Genomic DNA, 19,921 nt, shown 5'->3' with positions numbered 1-19,921 from the left:
TATTCCATTTTTGTGTGTGCGTTTCTGTTTATTTTCCCCATGGTTTATTCAGCATGATTTTACTATCATGACAAATGCTGTCCTGATTCAATGGTGTGGCTGAATTTACAGCAGGTAAGGGATCTGCTTCCCCAGTTAATAGTTTATAAAAATGAGCTCAGCATTTATAACTCTCCAGCTATATCCTAATTGCAACATAGAAGTAATATGTTAATAAGAGAAAACACTTTGCTTTGCATCATAGCTTATGAACCTAGAGGCCCAGCAATTTGCAGAAAAAAAGTTTGGGGCAAAAAAATAGTCATCAGGGGGTGGAGGTGGGGGATGAAAAACAGATGTGCCTAAATTCCTGTATCAGCACAACATGAATGTACATGTTCAGCACCAATGAACTCTGGGAATGATTGCAGTTGCCATAGGAACATGAGGTTCTGAGAGGGAAATCAGCTGAAACAGCTGAGGTTAAAAATGACAGTTGGGGACTGTACATTGTATGTCTTGAGCTGCAAGAGATGAGAGCTTTCTGAATTTCCATAGTATGAAAAAGATGAGTTGTTGGACACAAGACCAGTACAGCAAGGGCATAGCAAATTGAGGGCAGTTTGGGCTGGGCATCTGTGAAGGGCCCTGGAAGTCTGTAGGCTCTGGAGTGGCAGCAGGAGTGGGAACAAAAAGGGCTTGTAGTTTTTCGTTTTTCAGCAGGATTGGCAGTGTGTGTGTGTGACTTTCCTTCTCTGGCATAATGAGGTCTCTTGTGTGCTAGGCGGCAATAAGTTTATGTATTTTCTCTGGCAAGGCTAGAAAACCGTAGTTGCTGGATTTTTGCTAGGGATCTACTTACATTGTGTAATTTATCATGAATTACTGTTCTATATTATTATTATCATTTCTACAGTGCAAGGTGCAAAGTTCTTCTCAATCATCTTGTATTTTATAGCAATTTTCATTATAGAGCAAACATTTGGTCATTCAGTAGAGGATTTTTGAATCTGCTGTTTGTCAAGTTGCATGACTAATTTAAATCGATCCAACTGAAATCAGATAGCGTATAGGGCAGCCTTTCACAACCGAGTTGGACTACAACTCCCACATCCTCCTGACTATTGGTCATACTGGCTGGGGCTGATGGATGTTGGGAGTCAACAACACCTGGAGAAAACCAGGTTGGAGAAGGCTGGTATAGAGACATCAAAGGTTGCTGAGTCTAGGAAGTAGCATCTCCATTCCTCCTAATATTTATGGCCAACACAACTTTAGTAACGAGGAACTTTCCAAACAAGTTACCAGCCAAATGAAATGTGCCATTATTTGGATTCTGCTTGTGATGGAGAACAGAAACAAGTTCTGGAGTTACTGGTCTTTTGCCACCCTAAATTGAACCTGTAATCTGATTCTACATAAAGGCCCCATTCGCATAATCTGTCCCCATTTTTCCCTGGCAGATGGATTGAGGCCTACTCATGTAAGGTGCTTATATTTGTAAACACACACACATACACACACTGTTTATTTTAGAGCTCTGGTATAAGCCCAAGGCTGGCTTCCATGCTGTGCTGCATGGTGGAATGAACAGATACAGAGAGTCTACAGGTGTGAACTAGTCTGAGAAAGTCATTCTCAATTACGGTAGTTTTGTTGAGATGGAAGGCAGAGACTGGATGTAAAGAGCAACCTGATCAACTATATTGGTTTCTGATACTTGTACTTATCTGACCCTGAAAAGTGTCTTGCCGAGGCTGAGAGCTTCTTCCCTTCCATTCTTTTTCCATGTAATTGCAAAACTCAAATGTTTCCTCCTCTATCTAAGCAAATCAACCCAGGAAAGACTACTAACAACTTGAGAAAGTGAAAGCCTTTTCTTTTTTACTATTTCTGTATGGCTCATAAATTACTGGGAGATTGTTCTGTTGAAGCAAATTGCACAGCTCCCATTTATTATAGGGATGCTTGTGCAAGAAGTACTTATTTACCTATGGATTATGTGTCCATGACGTCAGGAGGTAACCACCTTCAGGAAGCTGCTAGTAAAAAGAGCCCCAGGTATAATAAAATTATTACACATTTTTATTCCGAAGAACATTTTGCATTTCTTTTCATACAAAATGATGTAGGTCAAGAAACAATTTACAAACCCTTAAATTCTCTCCTGGCATTTGAAAGAATGATTCAAGAAGAGGTCTGTAAGGTATCCATAGCAAATTGCCACTGTGTACAAAATGGTTATATTAACATAGTTTGTATAGGTCACACTTTTTAAAATGTGATTTGAATTGCTACCTATTTTGTTAATACAGATAAACCCTGATAAGGTTACTTGGCAAAGCAAGTCAATTTATCGTGTTAATAAAATAGATTTTTGATATTCACCTGCCTCCAAAATTGCATTAGCCTCAATATCAGGATTTTACTGCATCATGGACAAATGTCTAAGCCCTCCTTTGATTGCATAAAAATAAATCCTGGAAACAGTCCACATAGAACAACAAAAGTTGAGGCCACCATGCCATCCATTTCCCCAACATATTAGGAATCTTTTGGTTCTGCAAATGACTGCTTCATCACACATTCCACTTCAAGCAGAGTAACTTGTTAACATTTTGCATCCACCAGCTAAATTATTTCTTCATAAGAATTCTCTACACCAAGTAAAATACTTGGTCAGTTAATCTGTAAATATATATACTTCAAGGTTAAAAGAAAACCTTGTTAGGCATAGCCTAATTCGATTAATTTCTTTTTATTTACCTGTTATTGCAGGAGTTGTAGTATAAATAAAAATCAGAAGTTTCCAAATAAAAAAGATAACAGTTAATTCCAAATCTCTTAACTTTCCAAATATAAGACTGTAAATAGTCATCTTCCATGTTTTAAATAAAGTGAGACTCCTATAGGCCCAAAATATTTTATAAAATCTCTGTAGCATCAAGTTTCTCAAATCTTTACCTCGAAAGCATTTTACAATGAAGAAATAAGAGGTGGCTCTATTTAAATATTTAATCCTAAAGCTCTATACAATCCAAGTAAAAATACTTCTATCTAGAATTCTGTGGAGAATTACAATAATTAGGCTCCATAAATATTGCTGCAGTTCAATTACGGTACAATAATTACAAAATATAGAACATCTCTTTACAAATACAAATGTTTGTAGATTACAATTTATTTACAATAATTTCTGCTATATAATTTTTAACAAACTATCTTATCTAACTCTACTTTAACCTGGTTGCAAGTGCATTGGTAAAAATGCAATTATTCCAGTATATTTTGCCCTTAATGTGACAGTCATAAAACAGACTATCTTTAATGATATTTTGCTATGTAAACTGGTGTTACATATGAGAGAAATGCTCTTTAGCATCAGTCCAATATAACAATCTCATGTAGGTAGTGTTTGACAAACTGTATTAGACAAATACTAAAAAAAAAAGGAGGCAAATTTGAAAATAATATCTGAGTGGATATGTTGAATGTAGTGGACATTTGATATGCCATATAATCAGAGGTAATGACACTTTTGATTTTCATCACCATATCCTTCTCATGCAGACTTTCTTTTTTGGTGCCAAACCTTTTTCCGCTGAGAAAGTTTTACACTCTGAAGGGCAGCAGCACAAAACTGAAAGGCAGCAATCTTTCAACTTTTTCTTCAACATCTGAAAACAGGCTGGTTAGAATCTCTTTCAGTCTAATAACCAACCTTCACTCACTGATGAGCTCAGGATTCTATAGCAAAGGACTTGTCAACATCCTGCCATTCTGATCCTGTTTCACCACACTGGAGATATTTAAGAAGAAATAAAAGTATGGCTTCCTCGCAATGTGACATCATCACTCGTGCAAAACTTGATTCCTTATTAATTCCAACTAGTGCCTAGCATCTTGGAACTATGAGGCACTTTTGTTTATTTAAAATCAAACTTTTTTTTTCTTGCTAAATACTATAAGGTTGTAATGCATATCATTTCATCAGCTAAGTCTTCTTCATATTTACCAGTATCTGGCTCTTCATCACTATAGCCAGGACCAAAGTCTTGAAGTTCATAATCTTGTCTATTTAAAATGGGGAACATGTCACCATTGGCTCCATTGCTAATGTTCCCATTGAGAAGATTACTCGCAGCACTTTCCATTTCATCAATAGTCATGTCACAAGCATCAGCAATCTCATGTTTTGTAGCAGAAACAAACTTCGGGTCTTTTGCATACCGTCCTAATCCTTCAGATATAAGTACCTGAGAAAGTAATACTATAAACATTAATTTGGCACTTAGGATAAGAAATCAAAAGCAAACAGCGACAAAGCTTCAATACTTTAATTCATTTTAGAGAGTGCAACCCTTTTCATGTTGCATTATTTTTATTTCAAGTGCCTTCTGAAAATCTACTCCCTAGATATTGAATTGTCCCACAACTGTGTAAAGAAGACCTTCCCCATAAGCTGTGTGTGGCTGAGTTTGGAAGTGACATTCTGATGAAGCTAGGAGAGGAGTTGGGATGATGCATGACTGAGGGCCACCTGGAATACACTAATGTTTTCAGAGAAATTCTGGAGTCCATAGTTGTAATCAAACTCACTCTATCTTACATGATTCTTGCTGTAAAACTGATAAAGAATGCAACCAAACTATGTTGCCTAGTTAATATTGGCGGCTTTCAGCTTCTGTCCTGTTTTGTAGACACAATGGGGCAAAAGTTGACATGAAACAGTATGGCATATAGGGAGGATATAGCTTGAATTGGGTGGGGAAAATAGTTTTGTCTCCACAGGCCAGATCCTTTTGGGGACTGTCCTCATGGGGCAAATCTGACAGATGGGCGATCTACTCATTTGTGAATCACCTGATATCACAATGACATCAGGTGTACCTTGCAAAGTGCTGCTAAAATGAACATCTCCCCCCTTCATCTTTGCAGGGAATTCTGATGCAAATCATTTTCTGAATCCGTTTTTACAACAGAGGAAAAAGCCTTTGTTGTAGCAAGGGATTCCATGTAAGCCCCTTCCTGAAACGGGAAGGTGCTTGTATGAAACCTGCCAAGCTGTGCAGGATTTAACACACCCGCCCGCCCACCCCGTTGTCAGCTGAGCAGGGTGTTAAATCCTGCTGCTTTAGGGCTGCATGCCCCCCTTTTGTAGCTTGAAACAGCCAACATAGGATTTTCAGCTGACTATACAAGTGACTTTTGATGGTGGACAAGGTGTGGGAGAAATGGCTTCGTGGGGGTGGAGGTTCTGCACCTTGGCTTAAACCATTCCTCAGTCATTTTGCCTTGGGTTCTCATCCATGGGGAACAGGTAACAGCTGAAGTGAACATGCTCCCCCAAAGCATCAGGGAGTGCCTATCCTAAACAATCTTCTGATTTAACAGAAAAAGACAAAATATCCGGCTCCCTCGGCCAATAAAGTGAGATGAATGCCATAACCCCAGAATCGGCTACAAATGGACCTAATGGTCAGGGGTCCCTTTACCTTTACCATAATAAAGAATATGTCACTGCAGGGTGAAAAGGCAGAATATGGTCTTGCACTTGTCTCTTTGCTGCTTTGCCCTAAGTAACACTGCTGTTACTGTATCAGTGTTCCTTCCTTATCTGGCAAAACTCATAAAACAGCCTTCTCATAAAACAAAACAAAAAGCCACCTGTTTCTTTGTTTAATATGTTGGGATGTTTCTGTAAGCAAATGAGCCTTCTGTAACCAAATTAGGCTTCTGTAACCAAATTAGCAACGTGCACCTGATAACATCACCGCTGCATCATCTGTGTCTTCCCATCAGCCTCAGATTTTGAGGGGCATGGAGTAGCAATACTTCAACCGTCTTCTGCTCTGAACTCTATCACTACCAAACGCAGAGACAGTGGGAATTCCTCCTCAGCCCCACCACCCAGCCTTTTAAGTAGACACTGCAAGCTGTGGCTGCTCCCAGACAACTTTTGAAATCATTTGAGGCATCTCATCTGATTCTGTCAAGACTTCCTCGGAAGGTGGTGCACACTCCTTCCTTGGAGGTTTTTAAGCAGATGGCCACCTGTCACGTATGCTCTAGTTGAGATTCCTGCATTGCAGGGGGTTGGACTAGATGTCCCTTGGGGCTCCCTTCCAACTCTGATTCTATGATTTTAGGATTCCATCTGGGGCCCTTTGAAACATCAGTTGTTGTTGGTTTGTCTTGGAAATGCAGCAACCTCCTTGATCTTCTTCCTGCTCTTCACAGCCTATTGCAGGGCTAGTGATCATGGCTGGCAAATCTCTCAAGTGTCCTTATGTGTTGTAGATGGAACAGGGCTATCTCTGCTGTTTGTGGCCTCTAGCGATTTAAGTATGTGTAATGGCAGGTAAGCCTTTGTTTTCTAAAACGACTTAAGTAACACCATGCAGCTAAAAACAGGAGCTCAAAGCACTTACCGCTTCTACCAAACTATCCGCACTTCTCTGCTTGTCACTATGCTTATGCCTAAAGTCGCTCGGTACAGTCAAATTAGCTGGCGTAAATGTCCGATAGGCAATATCAGGATCATCTGTGTACCAGGAGCTCCTATGCAAAGACGGGAGGCTGCCGTTCATATGTTCCGTTGATTCTGCTCGGTCCACTTGGATAAGAGGCGTATAATAAGGAGTACGGTCACGATTAGGTGGGGTAGCTGGTGGTGTGGCCCAGGAACGTGTTGAACGGCTGGGGGAATGCCGGTGAGCTTTAGTGGCATCCAGACCTGCAACAGCCATGACCTGAAGAAGATAATTAAAAGCTAATACACTCACAGATTTATGAAGGCAGTAGCAGATCACATGCAAAGTAGTTTCAGCCAGTAGCCACACTTGTCATCTCAAGCCAGTTAAGGTGTTCAATCAGACATTTGTTTGTTTTTAGATTGAAGAGTGAACCATGCCATTGTTCAATTTACTTATGATTTGCATTTATGAACGTGGTGGACAATGAATGTGTTAAACAAACAGGAGGGGTGTTCGTGAGAGAGCGTGTGTGCGTGAGAGAGAGAGCATAGAACTTTGATTTATTACTTCTCTGTTCTCTCAACAAAACATGTGAAAGATGGCTTAAAGCTCACTGCATTTTGGGGTTGCTAGGAAATATATTGAAAACTTTTAACAACCCTGAAGTTGTGCTGGGTTAAAATACTGGCCATAGTCCAGAATTATATTGTGTTTAACTTCCACTGATTGTGATGAGACTTAATGTGCCTAGCTGTGCACTGAACTGTGACACCCAAGTCTCAGCTAAGGGAGTAACCAGTGTGCTGTAACTCTTTGGCTGCATGACTGAGGTCCATCCTGTGTAAGCACTTTGGACAGCAAGAAACTCTGAAACAGATCCTGGCAGTGTTACCCAGTGTTCATATTTTTGAATATGGGGTGGTGCAAAATAGGCATAACTGAACCCAGTATTCAAGACTTGGGGCTCATCCACACTAACCTTTGGCCCCACACTTTCCAAGTGTAGCTCCACACTTTAAAGCTACGTTTCCAAGCATTTTTTTGGCCTGTCATTTCCCCAGGAAAATTTGATGCTGAATCAGAACAAATGGGAATTCAGGTTGTCTGTATATCTGCATTTGTTCCGATTCATAGGGAAAGCTTCAGGGCTAAAAGAAAAAGGGCTCAGATGCAGTGAAGATCTGTGTGGCACAAAAGGAAGTCTGGATGAGCCTTTAATGTGACCTAATATTGGGGAAGAAAAGGCATTATTATTAAAAATGCACTGGGTGCAGTGTCCTAATAAATTACAGCAACTTCTACTGAGTGTTTGCAGAAACAAATAATTACATCAGGGATAGGGAAGCTGTCACTCTCCAGTTGTTGCTGAACTGCAACTCCCATTGTCTTTGAACATTGCCCATGCTGGCTGGGGGCTAATGGAGTCCAACAACATCTGGTTGGTCACAGGTTTACCGTCTCTGAAATACAGAACTTTTTGCCAAGCTACTCAACCTTTGCAAGTACACCATGAGACATCAGTGGGACTTAGTTACAAGGGAAAATGTATAAAGCCAGATTTTGCTGTTTAATGTCAGCCCCAGAAAAACCCATCAAAATGCAACATACACCATTCTTCAGTAGAAGCATTAATAGGATCGTAGACATAGCTGATTGTAACTTGCAAAAGTTGTAAGGGAGGAATTCCATGTCGTGCTAAGGAGATTGTTCTGTTAGCACAAGCGTTTTTCCTTGCCAAATGGACTGATCTCTCTCCTCCCTCTGTATGCTATTCTGGGGTTGGGATATGGGGAGGGTGCAGGAGGAAGAAAGGTGAGGGGGAGCCCCACTGAGCTAGTTGGCTTCTGCTGGTACAGCAACTTAGTTGAATTTGGCCCTTTGTAACTAACCAGGGAAGTATGAGTTGCTTACCAAACCCTTTAAGGATCCAAATTGCTCTTTGTCTTGCCCACCAGGACCATTTTTTCCTCCTGAGACTGGACTTGGTGAAGAAACAGTTGCTGAGAAATAGTCTAGAGGCACAGGAGCACCCTTCCCATTCCCCTGCAGTCACGTTTTTCTCTCCCCAATTCAGGATCCAGAAAGCTGAGCTCTCAGGAGTTTTAACGTGCTGGTGACCTTACAAAATCCCTAGCTGGGCATTTAGAATGGGGCTTAAGGCAGCTAACATCCTCCCACCATCCCTCCATCCTTGCTATCACACCTCCATGTGTTTGAGAGAGATTGCCTGCCCCAACTATCTACATGCACTGGGGAGCCTTGATTTTTCCAGTTTCAAAAGGCACAGGAGCCTCCATGAGTACAGGAGGTTTCCTCCTCACAAACAGTTGTCTTGGAACACCCAGAAGGTGACAGGGACCGGATGTGGAGCTAGCATGCCCAGGCAGGCTCTTCTCTCTTCACGTGTTTGCTTAAACCCTATTCAGGACACTTGGAAAGGGATTCCTATCTTTCGTCACCCTGAGTGTTGCCAGTATTGACATATTCCAAAAAAGTGGCATAAAATTAACATATCAAACATAGAATTCTGCAACTAAAGTGTGAACACTGTGTTTTAACTCACCTGCTGTTGCATTAAATGCAGGGGCAAAGCAGTGCGGTGGTGAAAAGTGGGGGATAGTGGGATTTCATCCTGACTGCTCTGTCTGCGCAGGCATTCAAAATTAAAGGAAGAGCGGCGATTTGCTGAAACATGAAAAGATTGAATTGGTGATTACTATTTTCTGGAGACAGTTTCAAGAGGAGCAACTACTAGTCAATTGCAGGGAAGGTGGCAAATAGTTCTGGGTTGTCTTAAGGAGTAACTTACTGATTGCTAGCTACAATTAGGTCATTTTCTGGTATTACCATTAGGATAGACAGATTGATCTATGAAGCGTCAGGCTGCAAAAGCTAATAATCCATAAAATCCAAAGTTCTGATAACTCTCCAAGGCAGTCTGCCTGGCCCAAGGAGGGAAGTGTGATAATGCAAAATTACATTACACTCAATAAAAACCACAGCTCTAATGGTGTGGGGTTTTGTTTTGTTTTTTGACACTTTGAAGAAAACATATTGAAAGGCCAATTATGTCTCAAAAGTGTTGACAGAAACCCAAGACAGTCTCCTAGATCGCACAGCTGAGATAACCAATATAAAATCATGATGTAAAATAATGTATCATGCTGGGTGTGAATTAAATAACTTAGGAAACCTTCTTTACAACTGATTTTTCCTTGAGTTAATTTCATCCTTCCCCGGTATCCATAATCAAGAAGCCCATGGCAATTATGTTAACGGAGAGGGTGAAAAGGACAAGACATGTGCCGGTAAGTAAGTCACTGAAATAACAGTAGTATTTATTTAATTTGTATCAGTACTATAAGCCTGTGTATATAAGGGAAAGTTTGCTTCTCCAGGAACAAATACAACACTAATTCACTTCCTTGTGATCTCAAAATTCAAATCGTCCCTGTCACATGTTGCATCTGACAATGTTTCCTTCTTGTGCATAGCAACCTTAAGTCTTCCAGCATAGAACCTTAGTTTATGTTACCCCAAGGGTGAGGCAGATAGGATAGAAACAAGATAGAAACAAAGATGCAGGCCTCATCTATGGCTTGGTTTGCATGTAACTCTAAACCAAGGTTTAGCATTATGGTTGCTTCCAGTTGATGAGTTTACTGAGCATCCTTATTTGTTGTATCAAGTAATTGTTATCTCACACCTTTTAATGTATTTTCTCATCACTTCCCTGAGGTTTGTTGTGTCTTATTTTTATAATAAGGGGACACGGGTGGCGCTGTGGGTAAAACCTCAGTGCCTAGGACTTGCCGATCGCATGGTCGGCGGTTCGAATCCCCGCGGCGGGGTGCACTCCTGTCGTTCGGTCCCAGCGCCTGCCAACCTAGCAGTTCGAAAGCACCCCCGGGTGCAAGTAGATAAATAGGGACCGCTTACCAGCGGGAAGGTAAATGGCGTTCCGTGTGCTGCGCTGGCTCGCCAGATGCAGCTTGTCACGCTGGCCACGTGACCCGGAAGTGTCTGCGGACAGCGCTGGCTCCCGGCCTATAGAGTGAGATGAGCGCACAACCCTAGAGTCTGGCAGGGGTACCTTTACCTTTATTCTTATAATACTAAGCCTTAGAACAGAATCACATTTAACTGAGCTATTGTTTCTGTTGGTTTGTTGCAAATCTATTTCACAACTAGCGAAGGGAAGCTAAATGGCATTGTGGTAAAGGTAAAGTGACCCCTGACCATTAGGTCCAGTCGCAGACGACTCTGGGGTTGCGGCGCTCATCTCGCTTTACTGGCCAAGGGAGCCAGCGCACAGCTTCCGGCTCATGTGGTCAGCATGACTAAGTCATTTCTGGTGAATCAGAGCAGCGCATGGAAACGCTGTTTACCTTCCCGCTGGAGTGGTACCTATTCATCTACTTGCAATTTGACGTGCTTTCGAACTGCTAGGTTGGCAGGAGCAGGGACCGAGCAACGGGAGCTCACCCCGTCGCAGGGATTCGAACTGCCAACCTTCTGATCGGCAAGCCCTAGGCTCTGTGGTTTAACTCACAGCGCCACCTGTGTCCTAACGGCATTGTAACTTCACAGCAAATACACAGCAAAGGAAGTGATCCTGTTGCCTGGTTACATGTTGCAGTCTGGGTCCAAAACAGCAAAAAGTTACATGACACTATTTTTTTTACAGTAACAAGTTTATTTTGGATCACGTAATTTTATCTCTTAGGTGGGGAGGGTTTCCTGACAAGGTGTATCAATTTTCAACAGAATGCCTTAAGCTTTAGGCTCGCATTTTTAGACTTCAAGTTCTGTTTTTGGGTAGTGTATGTCATGGTACCATAACTGCCTTTGTTGTGCTGGTTGATGGCCTTTGTTGGGAAAGAGTGCAACCCTGTTCATTCTCCTTGACTTCTCTTTGGATTTTGACCACTGTAGACCATGGTCTTCTCCTGCACTAACCACTGTATTTCAGCAGTTCCATCCCTACCTTTAGGGTTGGTTTCAGAAAACACAACTGAAGCTATTGCTTGCCACTGGGGGGATTGACCTATGGCACGGCATCCCAGAGGGGTCCATTTTGTTCCACATGTTCTTTTTAACAACTATGCTCTTGGAAATGTCATCAGGAGTTTTGGAGTGAGGTGCCATCAATGTGTGGATAACATATAGCGCTCTCTGTGCACCATCTGAATCAGGAGAGACATTTCAGTAGCTAGGCCAGTGCCTGGATACAGTAATGGGCTGAACGTGAGCCAAGAGACTGAAAGTGAAACCAGACAAGACAGGAATGTTACATGTTCCAAGTTCCCAAGCCCGGGAGGTGGTGAGGCAGCCTGTTCTGGATGAGAATGACCAATGGTGTAGCTGGGGGCACTGTTGGATGCAGTGCTGTCGGTGGAGGCCTGTGTGGCCTTGGTTGCTCATCTGTTTCTGAGCCCAATTCAAGGTGTCTGCATTAGTTCTACACTCCAAATATAGCCTCCTCCTATATATGCCAGCTCAAGTATTGAGATTAGCAGAAGTGGTTCTCTTGGTATTGCCACCTCACAGGTCCAGTAGTTTTAAACAGGGCCTTCTCTGTGATGTCCCCAAAACTGTGGAACTCCCTCTTTGCATCTTTTGCTTAAGATAAACCTGTTTCCTCTGGCCTTTGGAAGTGAAATAGGATATTTTTTTTGTCCTCCCTTTAAATGGTGTTGCTAGTTGTATCTGTTCTATGCTCGTGTTGCTTTTCTGTGGTTTGTTAATTATGCATGTTTATGTGATGGTATTGTCCTAAATGTAACCTGTCTTGTAGTGTTGGGTTGAAGGGCAGTTAAAAAATAACTCCATAAATGAATGCTGTTTTGGTAACAGAGGGTAGATTTCAAATGCTAATCTGGAAAGTATAGATCAATCTGGATCAATTCTAATTCTGACGGTTAAAGAACTTCAGCAACCCGTTTTCAAGTTAAAGGACTGGATGGTGGAATAAGTGTCCAGAATAAATTCGATAGTTGGTCAACTATTTTCTCTGTTCGTTAACTATCGCAACAGTGTTATTCTGTGAATGAGTTGCCTCTGGTTTCTGACTGTTTATGGTGAGTAGAATAATTTTGATACCATGGGGCCAAGAGACACCCACAGGTCCTGTAGCAAACCAAACATACCTCCATATAATGAAGCCAGCTTTCCCAGTTGTACTCACGTGTGGGTGTTGGAGGTAGCAACCGCCTCCTCGGAGATCTTTTTGAATCATAGCACATCTGGGAGTCATCTTCCTCAAAAAAACCATGTGGGTGATGGTAACCCTTTGGCCGTTCGAAGTCCAAATCATTACAGTGATATCTACTGGGATAGTCATATGTATACCTGCGGTAAAGAAACAGATGATTAATGCAGGTCATACAGGAATAGCGCAGGACATTTTGCTGTCTCAAGTTGAAGCAGCAAATAGTGCCCTTCCCCAAAAAAATCAAAGTGCAGAGTATGTAAGGACTGTAAATTATCATAGTACTTCAACGGCCACAGCTGCCTTCCCTCCATCCCAGGCAGTAAAAAAACACACCAATGAATTACATAACTAACAATTTGCTGCCCAGCTGCCCTCCCATCAGATGTCAAATAAATAAATAACTATCTGACATTTAGAAGACATCTGAAGGCAGCCCTGTTTAGGGAAGTTTTAAATGACTGATGTTTTAATGTATTTTTAATCTTTTGTTGGAAGCCACCCAGAGTGGCTGGAGAAACCCAGCCAGATGGGCGGGGTATAAATAAATTATGATGATGATGATGATGATGATGATGATGATTACTACTCAAGGCATTTCTAGCTCATAAAAAGTAACCATCTTTTTATTCAGTGGCTCCTCAGACCCTAATTATAGGTGTTTCTTGCAGATTTATCATGCCATATAGAGGCTAATCCAATATTGGGATAACATGTGACTCACTGTCAAGATACGAGGTTTGCTAATCACAGGATAAATACCGGTAATACTGATTTTTATTTTTTATTTTTTGCAGCAACCAACTCCTTGCCCTGCATTTAATTAGAACTAGGAGTTAACAAAACTTTAATCCAATGTAGGTCATGAATGGAAAATCCCCAGATGATGTTGGAGTGTAACTCATCAGACCAAGGCAGCATTGTTTATGATCAAGAATGATGAGAGCTGTGGCCCAATTTTGTTTTAGGTGAATTGTCTTCTCATAAACACAGATGAAAGGATCTCACAGAAGTATGTTGAGGAAAACAAAAACAGCACAATAGTTCTGATAACAGTACTCTAATCCAGTTACTGTGCCTATTATATCTTCCGACCTGCAATCTTGTGGCCATTCTAGTATCAAGCATCTTCATCTTCTTGCCACTACAAGATTCTCCATTCCCAAATATTAAAATCAATTTCATGCTTTCTCCCAAATCTTCTGCCTGCCTAGTATTTTCTGTTAAACTGTATTTCCTTGACCTGGATGTGTGCCTTCCTGTCGCCTCTTCATGTGCTCACTTAAATTAGGGAGCAATGTAGATTCAAATAAGCTGTGTGGCCATATGTCTAGCCCCGCCTCAAGGTGATATGGCTCCTCTTGGCCCTTTGTGTGTTCAGGGTAAATTCTGAAATAGGAAGTCTTTTGCATCTGTGTAGGCTCTCTGTATATTACAGAACTCCAGTAGCACATTAAAATAGTTTTTCTTTCTTTGCTATATAGAACATAAAATTATCTTCGTAATTGATTTAGGTATATACAAAACTGTTTTCTCAATAAAGACTAGCAATCTTACCTGCTTCCTGATAGCATACTGTCTTCTTCATAATATTCTTCACCACTAAAATATTCCTGATCATCCAAGTAGCAATCATCATTATAATAATCTCGAATTTCATGATCTTCTCGGCAAATTGTGGGTAGATGTCTATCTCCAGATTCTGACCTACAGATAGGACATAGATGTTTGGCAAGGCCTAATTTCTTGAAGGAACAATGTTGACATAAATTGTAGCTGCACTTTTCACAAATTTCCCTTCTTTGGAAACATCGCTGTCTTGTCTTTACACCTATGCATAAATCATTGTAGCAGAAATGTGATCTAATGCCTATCACTGTGGACTTTCGCTTCAGGTATGCTTTTCTAATGTCATCTTAAAAGATAACACACATGGTTTTAGAATTTAGCGAAGTAAAAAGAAGTTCTCGTTGCTTTTATTATAGCATTCATGAGAAGTAAAAACTATTATTAGTTAGGACGAAGCAAGTCTGACTGTACAAAGTTTGGGTGTCAATGATCTTACTTTAGGAATATAAAACACTTAAGGTTATGACAACAGCTTTATTTTCATTTGGTTCAAGAATAAGCTGGACGTCTCTAGTATTTTCCTGTATTTCATGGCTAGAGAAACTATTTTTCTGTTGAAAGGAAGGTAATCTGTCAGGAGCTACATCTTGGCAGTGGGTGGAGCTGTAGCCAGTGATGGGTGGGACCAGAACCAAAGGACATCCCCTCTCCCTCCCTTCCCCCTCTGCCACCACCTTTCCCTCATTTTTCTTCCCTTGCCAGCTGCATGAAATTGGGCTGTGGGTTGCATGCAGCTCTCTGCTTTCCCATTCCTTTTTAAGGTTCAAGTTATGCCCAAATAATAGTTTCAGGCCCTCTTCAGTCTGACGCTGAACATGCAGCAGCCACAGTGGGGCTGATGCAGATGTCAGTGTCATGGAAGCATGCCTGGCATGCATATTCTTGTTACCCCTTCCACACATTTGGATACCCACAGTAGTTTAATACTCATGAACTGGAGTAGTCTTAATAATTATTCTTTCTCATGATGCCCATAATGTTCTGAGAAATTCTTATGGGCCCCACAGTTTATAATTACCCCAATGTGAGTATCACAACTCATGTTGTTTTTGCTATGGACTGAAATTATTTTTAAAAGCATGCTCAGTTGTATCTGGGCATGTCAATACCCTTTTGCCAAGAGCTTCACACTGTATTTACTTACCTAATGTAAGTTTCATAATAGCGAGATCTATCCAAGGGGGGAAACAATGTAGGAGGAGAAAAGAAGTATAGTTAGCATTCATGAACTGGTGATAATAAGGTACTTGTTTAATAAATTTATCTACAACAAACCACCCCCGAAATATATTTTAAGATATACTGCTTTAATAAAAGAGCAACACTAATTTGCAATTAGTTCTTGACTTAATGAACTGTAGAGCAGAACATGCTATTAATGCTTGTATCTGTTGAATTGATCTGATTCTCGTCACCACAGTAAGGTAGTTCTCACGGGGATTTGCTGGGTCAGGTAACCAACTAAATCAGAACATGTAGCTGAATAAAAAGCTAAATGCAGGCTATATACTGAAATACAAGTTTCAAGTAATCTATAAAACGAATCCAGGCCAGTGAGATAATCAAGGATAAGTGGTCAAAAAGCAGCCAAATTTTTATTCAAAGACTGAAAGGAATGAAGGATTGAAAATGGTATGCACTTTTTTGTAAAAAAACAAACCACAAACCCACTACAGTGGACGGTTGGGTTGCGAACGTGATCTGTGCGGGATGCACGTTTGCAACCCACAGCGGCGTGTCTGTGCACGCGCAGGTTGCAATTCAGCGTTTCTGCGCATGCGCAACCACTGAAACCCAGAAGTAACCTGTTCTGGTACTTCCGGGTTTTGACAGGTCCATAACCCGAAAAAACGCAACCTGAAGCATCTGTAACCCGGGGTATGACTGTATTTGATTAGTTCATAAGCATTATGTACAGCAATGTGACTGGGATATAGAATGGTCTGAACCCAAACACCGTATTTCAGATTTACCTCCTATTGGCAGATCTTCTACGTTTCTCATGACGATCACTTCTGGAGTGGGAACGATGCCCAGTTTCAGATATGTACTCATGACTTCCACCACTTGTGTGTCTTCCATTAGCCACTTTGGACATGTTGGCATTATTGAGGTTAGCATTTGTTGAGTTTGGAACATGCTTCCCTACAGAGTTGTGGTTATGATGGCTATGATGACTATGGTGGTTGTGGAATAAGGAGTTTCCTGCTGGAGGAGGCACATTTTTCTCGGTAGTCTCAACCGCAGATGGAATTGAAGGCCTTTGGACATGCAGGGGACGGTGCGTGGTATTGATCTGCTGAAATGAATCCCTTGTATCATTGCTAACATGGTTTACATGATTTCCAAACAGGGCACCATTTCTCTGCAATATACAAGTTAACCAGTTAGTTAATATAATACATTGCTGAAACCAAGCTTGCATCAGTGTATGTGCATACTATTATGTCGTACATTCATTGTCCTGAGGTCAAGCTATTGCACCGTCATAATGTGTTGTTTTATACATGGTCTTCTGTAGTGATATGGGGGTGCCCATGATCATGGCATCTATATTATGCAGCTACATTGAAAGTCTGCAAGCAATGCCAATAAGTGAGTGTTTTAAAAAGCACTGTGCCATAGATACTCAGACTACAGTGTCTGTAGTTGATAGCCAAGCAAAATAAAGTCATCAAAAATTATAGCATTTAGAACTATACTATAGACAGCATATATCCTGAAATTTCAACTGCCCGTTAAAACTATGACTTAAAGCCATGCCACAACGATCTTGGTGTTGCAGATAGTATCAAGAGTTCTGTGATTCTGTTCTCATACAGCTGGAAGAGCAAGTTGTGCTCCACTGCAACTGCCCACGCTGTGGATCAAGTTGACCATCCATGCAGCTCAACCTATATGCATGGATGGCGCATCATACAGTAAAGTGCTCAGAGTTTCTTATGAAAAGAGTGAATGGCATGCAATTCTATGATTCTTTTTACACCTAACCCAGATGGTGCAGTCTACTCAGGACTAAGATGGAGATAGGAGCAGTATCTCTTGGAGCTCAATCTAGGGAAGACAGAAGCAATGACAATTGGCAGAAGAAAACATCTGGTGAGGTGTCTGCCTCCAAAGTCTTAACAATCCCCATTCTTGCTGTCAATAACTCTAAACTCAAGTTAGTGGCAGGAGCCATCTTTGATCAGTCCAGCTTTCTTCCTAGGCCTTCCTATGCTATTGGAAACTCACAGACAACAGGACACAGCCTTCATGCTTAAAGAACATGTAACTAGGAGATCAAACCTCTCCATTCTTAAGGAAATCAGCCCTGAGTGCTCACTGGAAGGACAGATCGTGAAGCTAAGGCCCCAATACTTGGGCCACCTCATGAGAAGACTCTCTAGAAAAGACCTCGATGTTGGGAAAGATTGAGGGCACAAGGAGAAGGGGACAACAGAGGGCGAGATGGTTGGACAGTGTTCTCGAAGCTACTAACATGTGTTTGACCAAACTGTGGGAGGCAGTGGAAGACAGGAGTGCCTGGCATGCTCTGGTCCATGGGGTCATGAAGAGTCAAACACGACTAAACAACAACTACTATAGGAGATTTCTGCGGTTGATATTGCAAATGCTGTTATCATTCTACAGTGGTCCTGGCCAGACATTTCAGGGAGGAATGCAGTCCAAACCCCTTGCGTATTTGAACTATAGAAATGATCTTTGTTGTATGAGAACATCTAACTTCCAAAATTACCGTATTTTTTGCTCTGTAAGATGCACCAGACCACAAGACGCACCTAGTTTTTGGAGGAGGAAAACAAGAAAAAAAATATTCTGAATCTCAGAAGCCAGAACAGCAAGAGGGATCGCTGCGCAGTGAAAGCAGCAATCCCTCTTGCTGTTCTGGCTTCTGTGATAGCTGTGCAGCCTGCATTCGCTCCATAAGACGCACACACATTTCCCTTTACTTTTTAGGAGGGAAAAAGTGAGTCTTATAGAGCAAAAAATATGGTAACTGTTTGCTAGTTGTGCTATTACAGCCCTGCTTTATTCCACTGAAAGATGGGAGGTCACCAAGCAGCTTTTATTTACAATCACTTTATTGACTTGGCAGTTTTATGTGTTCTAGAGAACTTATGTTTTTGAAATTAAAAATAGTTTAATTCTAACTCTTCATGTGAAATTCATGTCAGGTGACATGCCTATAGAAAATAACTTAAAATTTAATTTAAAATCATGATTATTAAAAGTATTAATGCCCTCTTGACCCCCCCCCATTTTGATGTACTTTTTCTGCACTGCCTTGGATGTGTGGCTGTTTCCTGTAGTGCAATAAGCACATCTTGTCCAGATATTACAGAGAGAAATTTCACTGACTTCCATAGACCTTACCTGCTCATAATGTAAGTAAATTAAGCACTGCAAATTGCTTCACATAAAGACAGTCTATAGTAAAACAACTGAGGCATAAAGAGAATGCACTGAACCCCTTGAAAAAATATTGCAGTGTTGAACAAAAATGTTTACTATCAGTCTATATATGTTTACTCAGAAGTACAACCTGCTGAATTCAACAGGACTTCAAAGCAAGCATGTATAGGATGGCAGCATAATTTTGTAAATTTCACAAGTTCGAGCCAACCAATTTGTTATATGTCCATTTACTTTATATACTTCTTCCTCATGGTGATTTTGCTCAGGTTCATCTTCTTGCAAATCACAGGATATAGCACGCCGAATTTCAGGTCCAATATCATGAAGCGTCCTTAGTCCCGCCTAAATGGGTAAAACATAATCATTGTGCATTAAAAAATAATGAACTTTTCTCTTTCCGATTCATCACAGTTAAGGGACTGATGTGAAGTTTTTGTTATATCCTCCAATTAGCACCATGCTTGCTTTTGTTGACTTCAGATCGGTTTCTAAGCCCCTTTAACCTATATATTTACTGGTGTTGCTGCTGCTGCCATTGCTCCTTTGGCAGTCGAGGAATGTGCAAATACTTCCAAGCACATGGTCCTGCTTTCTGGTAGAGATTTTTACGAAGTGATGACCAGACTTGGGGACCAAGCATTGTTTGCATGGTTTGTAAATATACCAAGAAATCCAACTGCATTGACAAAAATCTCTACCACATATGTTAGTGTGAGAGCCACAACAAACACTATACCACAACACTCATAAAATATTGGTACTACAGACCAGAATCAGGCCAGTCTTGAAAGAGCTTGAAGCTATATGTACTGAAGTCCTACCCTCCAGAGCAGGAGAAAACAACATGCTCCCTCCTCCATGTGACAGCCCTTAAAGTTATTTGAAGATGGCTATCATATCTCTCCCGTTTCCTCTTTCTAGGCTAAACATACCCAGCTCCTTCAAGCACTCCTCATAAAGCTTAGTTTCCAGACCCTTGATCATCTTGGCCGCCCTCGTCTGCACACGTTCCAGCTTGTCAGCATCCTTCTTAAATTGTGGTGCCCAGAATTGGACACAGTATCCAAGTGTAGCCCGACTAAGGCAGAATAGAGTGGTACTACTACTTCCCTTGATCTGGACACTATACTTCTGTTGATGCAGCCTAGAAGTAGTTCACAGATGGAAATATTCATCCTTTCAAAAGGCTGACAAGCAAACATCTAGA

The 19,921-nt window shown here is 41.2% G+C and overlaps 1 protein-coding gene across 22 annotated transcripts in view; it reads right to left on the bottom strand.

Annotated features, from left to right (window-relative positions):
• Positions 1 to 2,046: 2,046 nt before the first annotated feature.
• The window catches only part of CACNA1D (calcium voltage-gated channel subunit alpha1 D), a 185,439-nt gene continuing 167,564 nt past the window's right edge, over positions 2,047 to 19,921 (bottom strand). For 21 of the 22 annotated variants that reach the window (XM_053377807.1, XM_053377830.1, XM_053377808.1 and 18 more), the window contains 8 exons: positions 18,946 to 19,056; positions 16,269 to 16,660; positions 15,440 to 15,466; positions 14,224 to 14,373; positions 12,643 to 12,806; positions 9,019 to 9,140; positions 6,411 to 6,731; positions 2,047 to 4,235 (listed from right to left, as the gene is read on the bottom strand). In XM_053377807.1, coding sequence (XP_053233782.1) covers positions 3,942 to 4,235; positions 6,411 to 6,731; positions 9,019 to 9,140; positions 12,643 to 12,806; positions 14,224 to 14,373; positions 15,440 to 15,466; positions 16,269 to 16,660; positions 18,946 to 19,056 — 1,581 coding nt within the window. In that variant the 3' untranslated portion in view covers positions 2,047 to 3,941. The other variant, XM_053377825.1, reaches the window with a different exon arrangement.

This window comes from Podarcis raffonei, chromosome 2 (genome assembly GCF_027172205.1).
Source record: "Podarcis raffonei isolate rPodRaf1 chromosome 2, rPodRaf1.pri, whole genome shotgun sequence".
Classification (NCBI taxonomy): Eukaryota; Metazoa; Chordata; class Lepidosauria; order Squamata; family Lacertidae; genus Podarcis; species Podarcis raffonei.
Note: the sequence above shows the minus strand (reverse complement) of the source record. Positions and strands in the feature narration are given on the sequence as shown.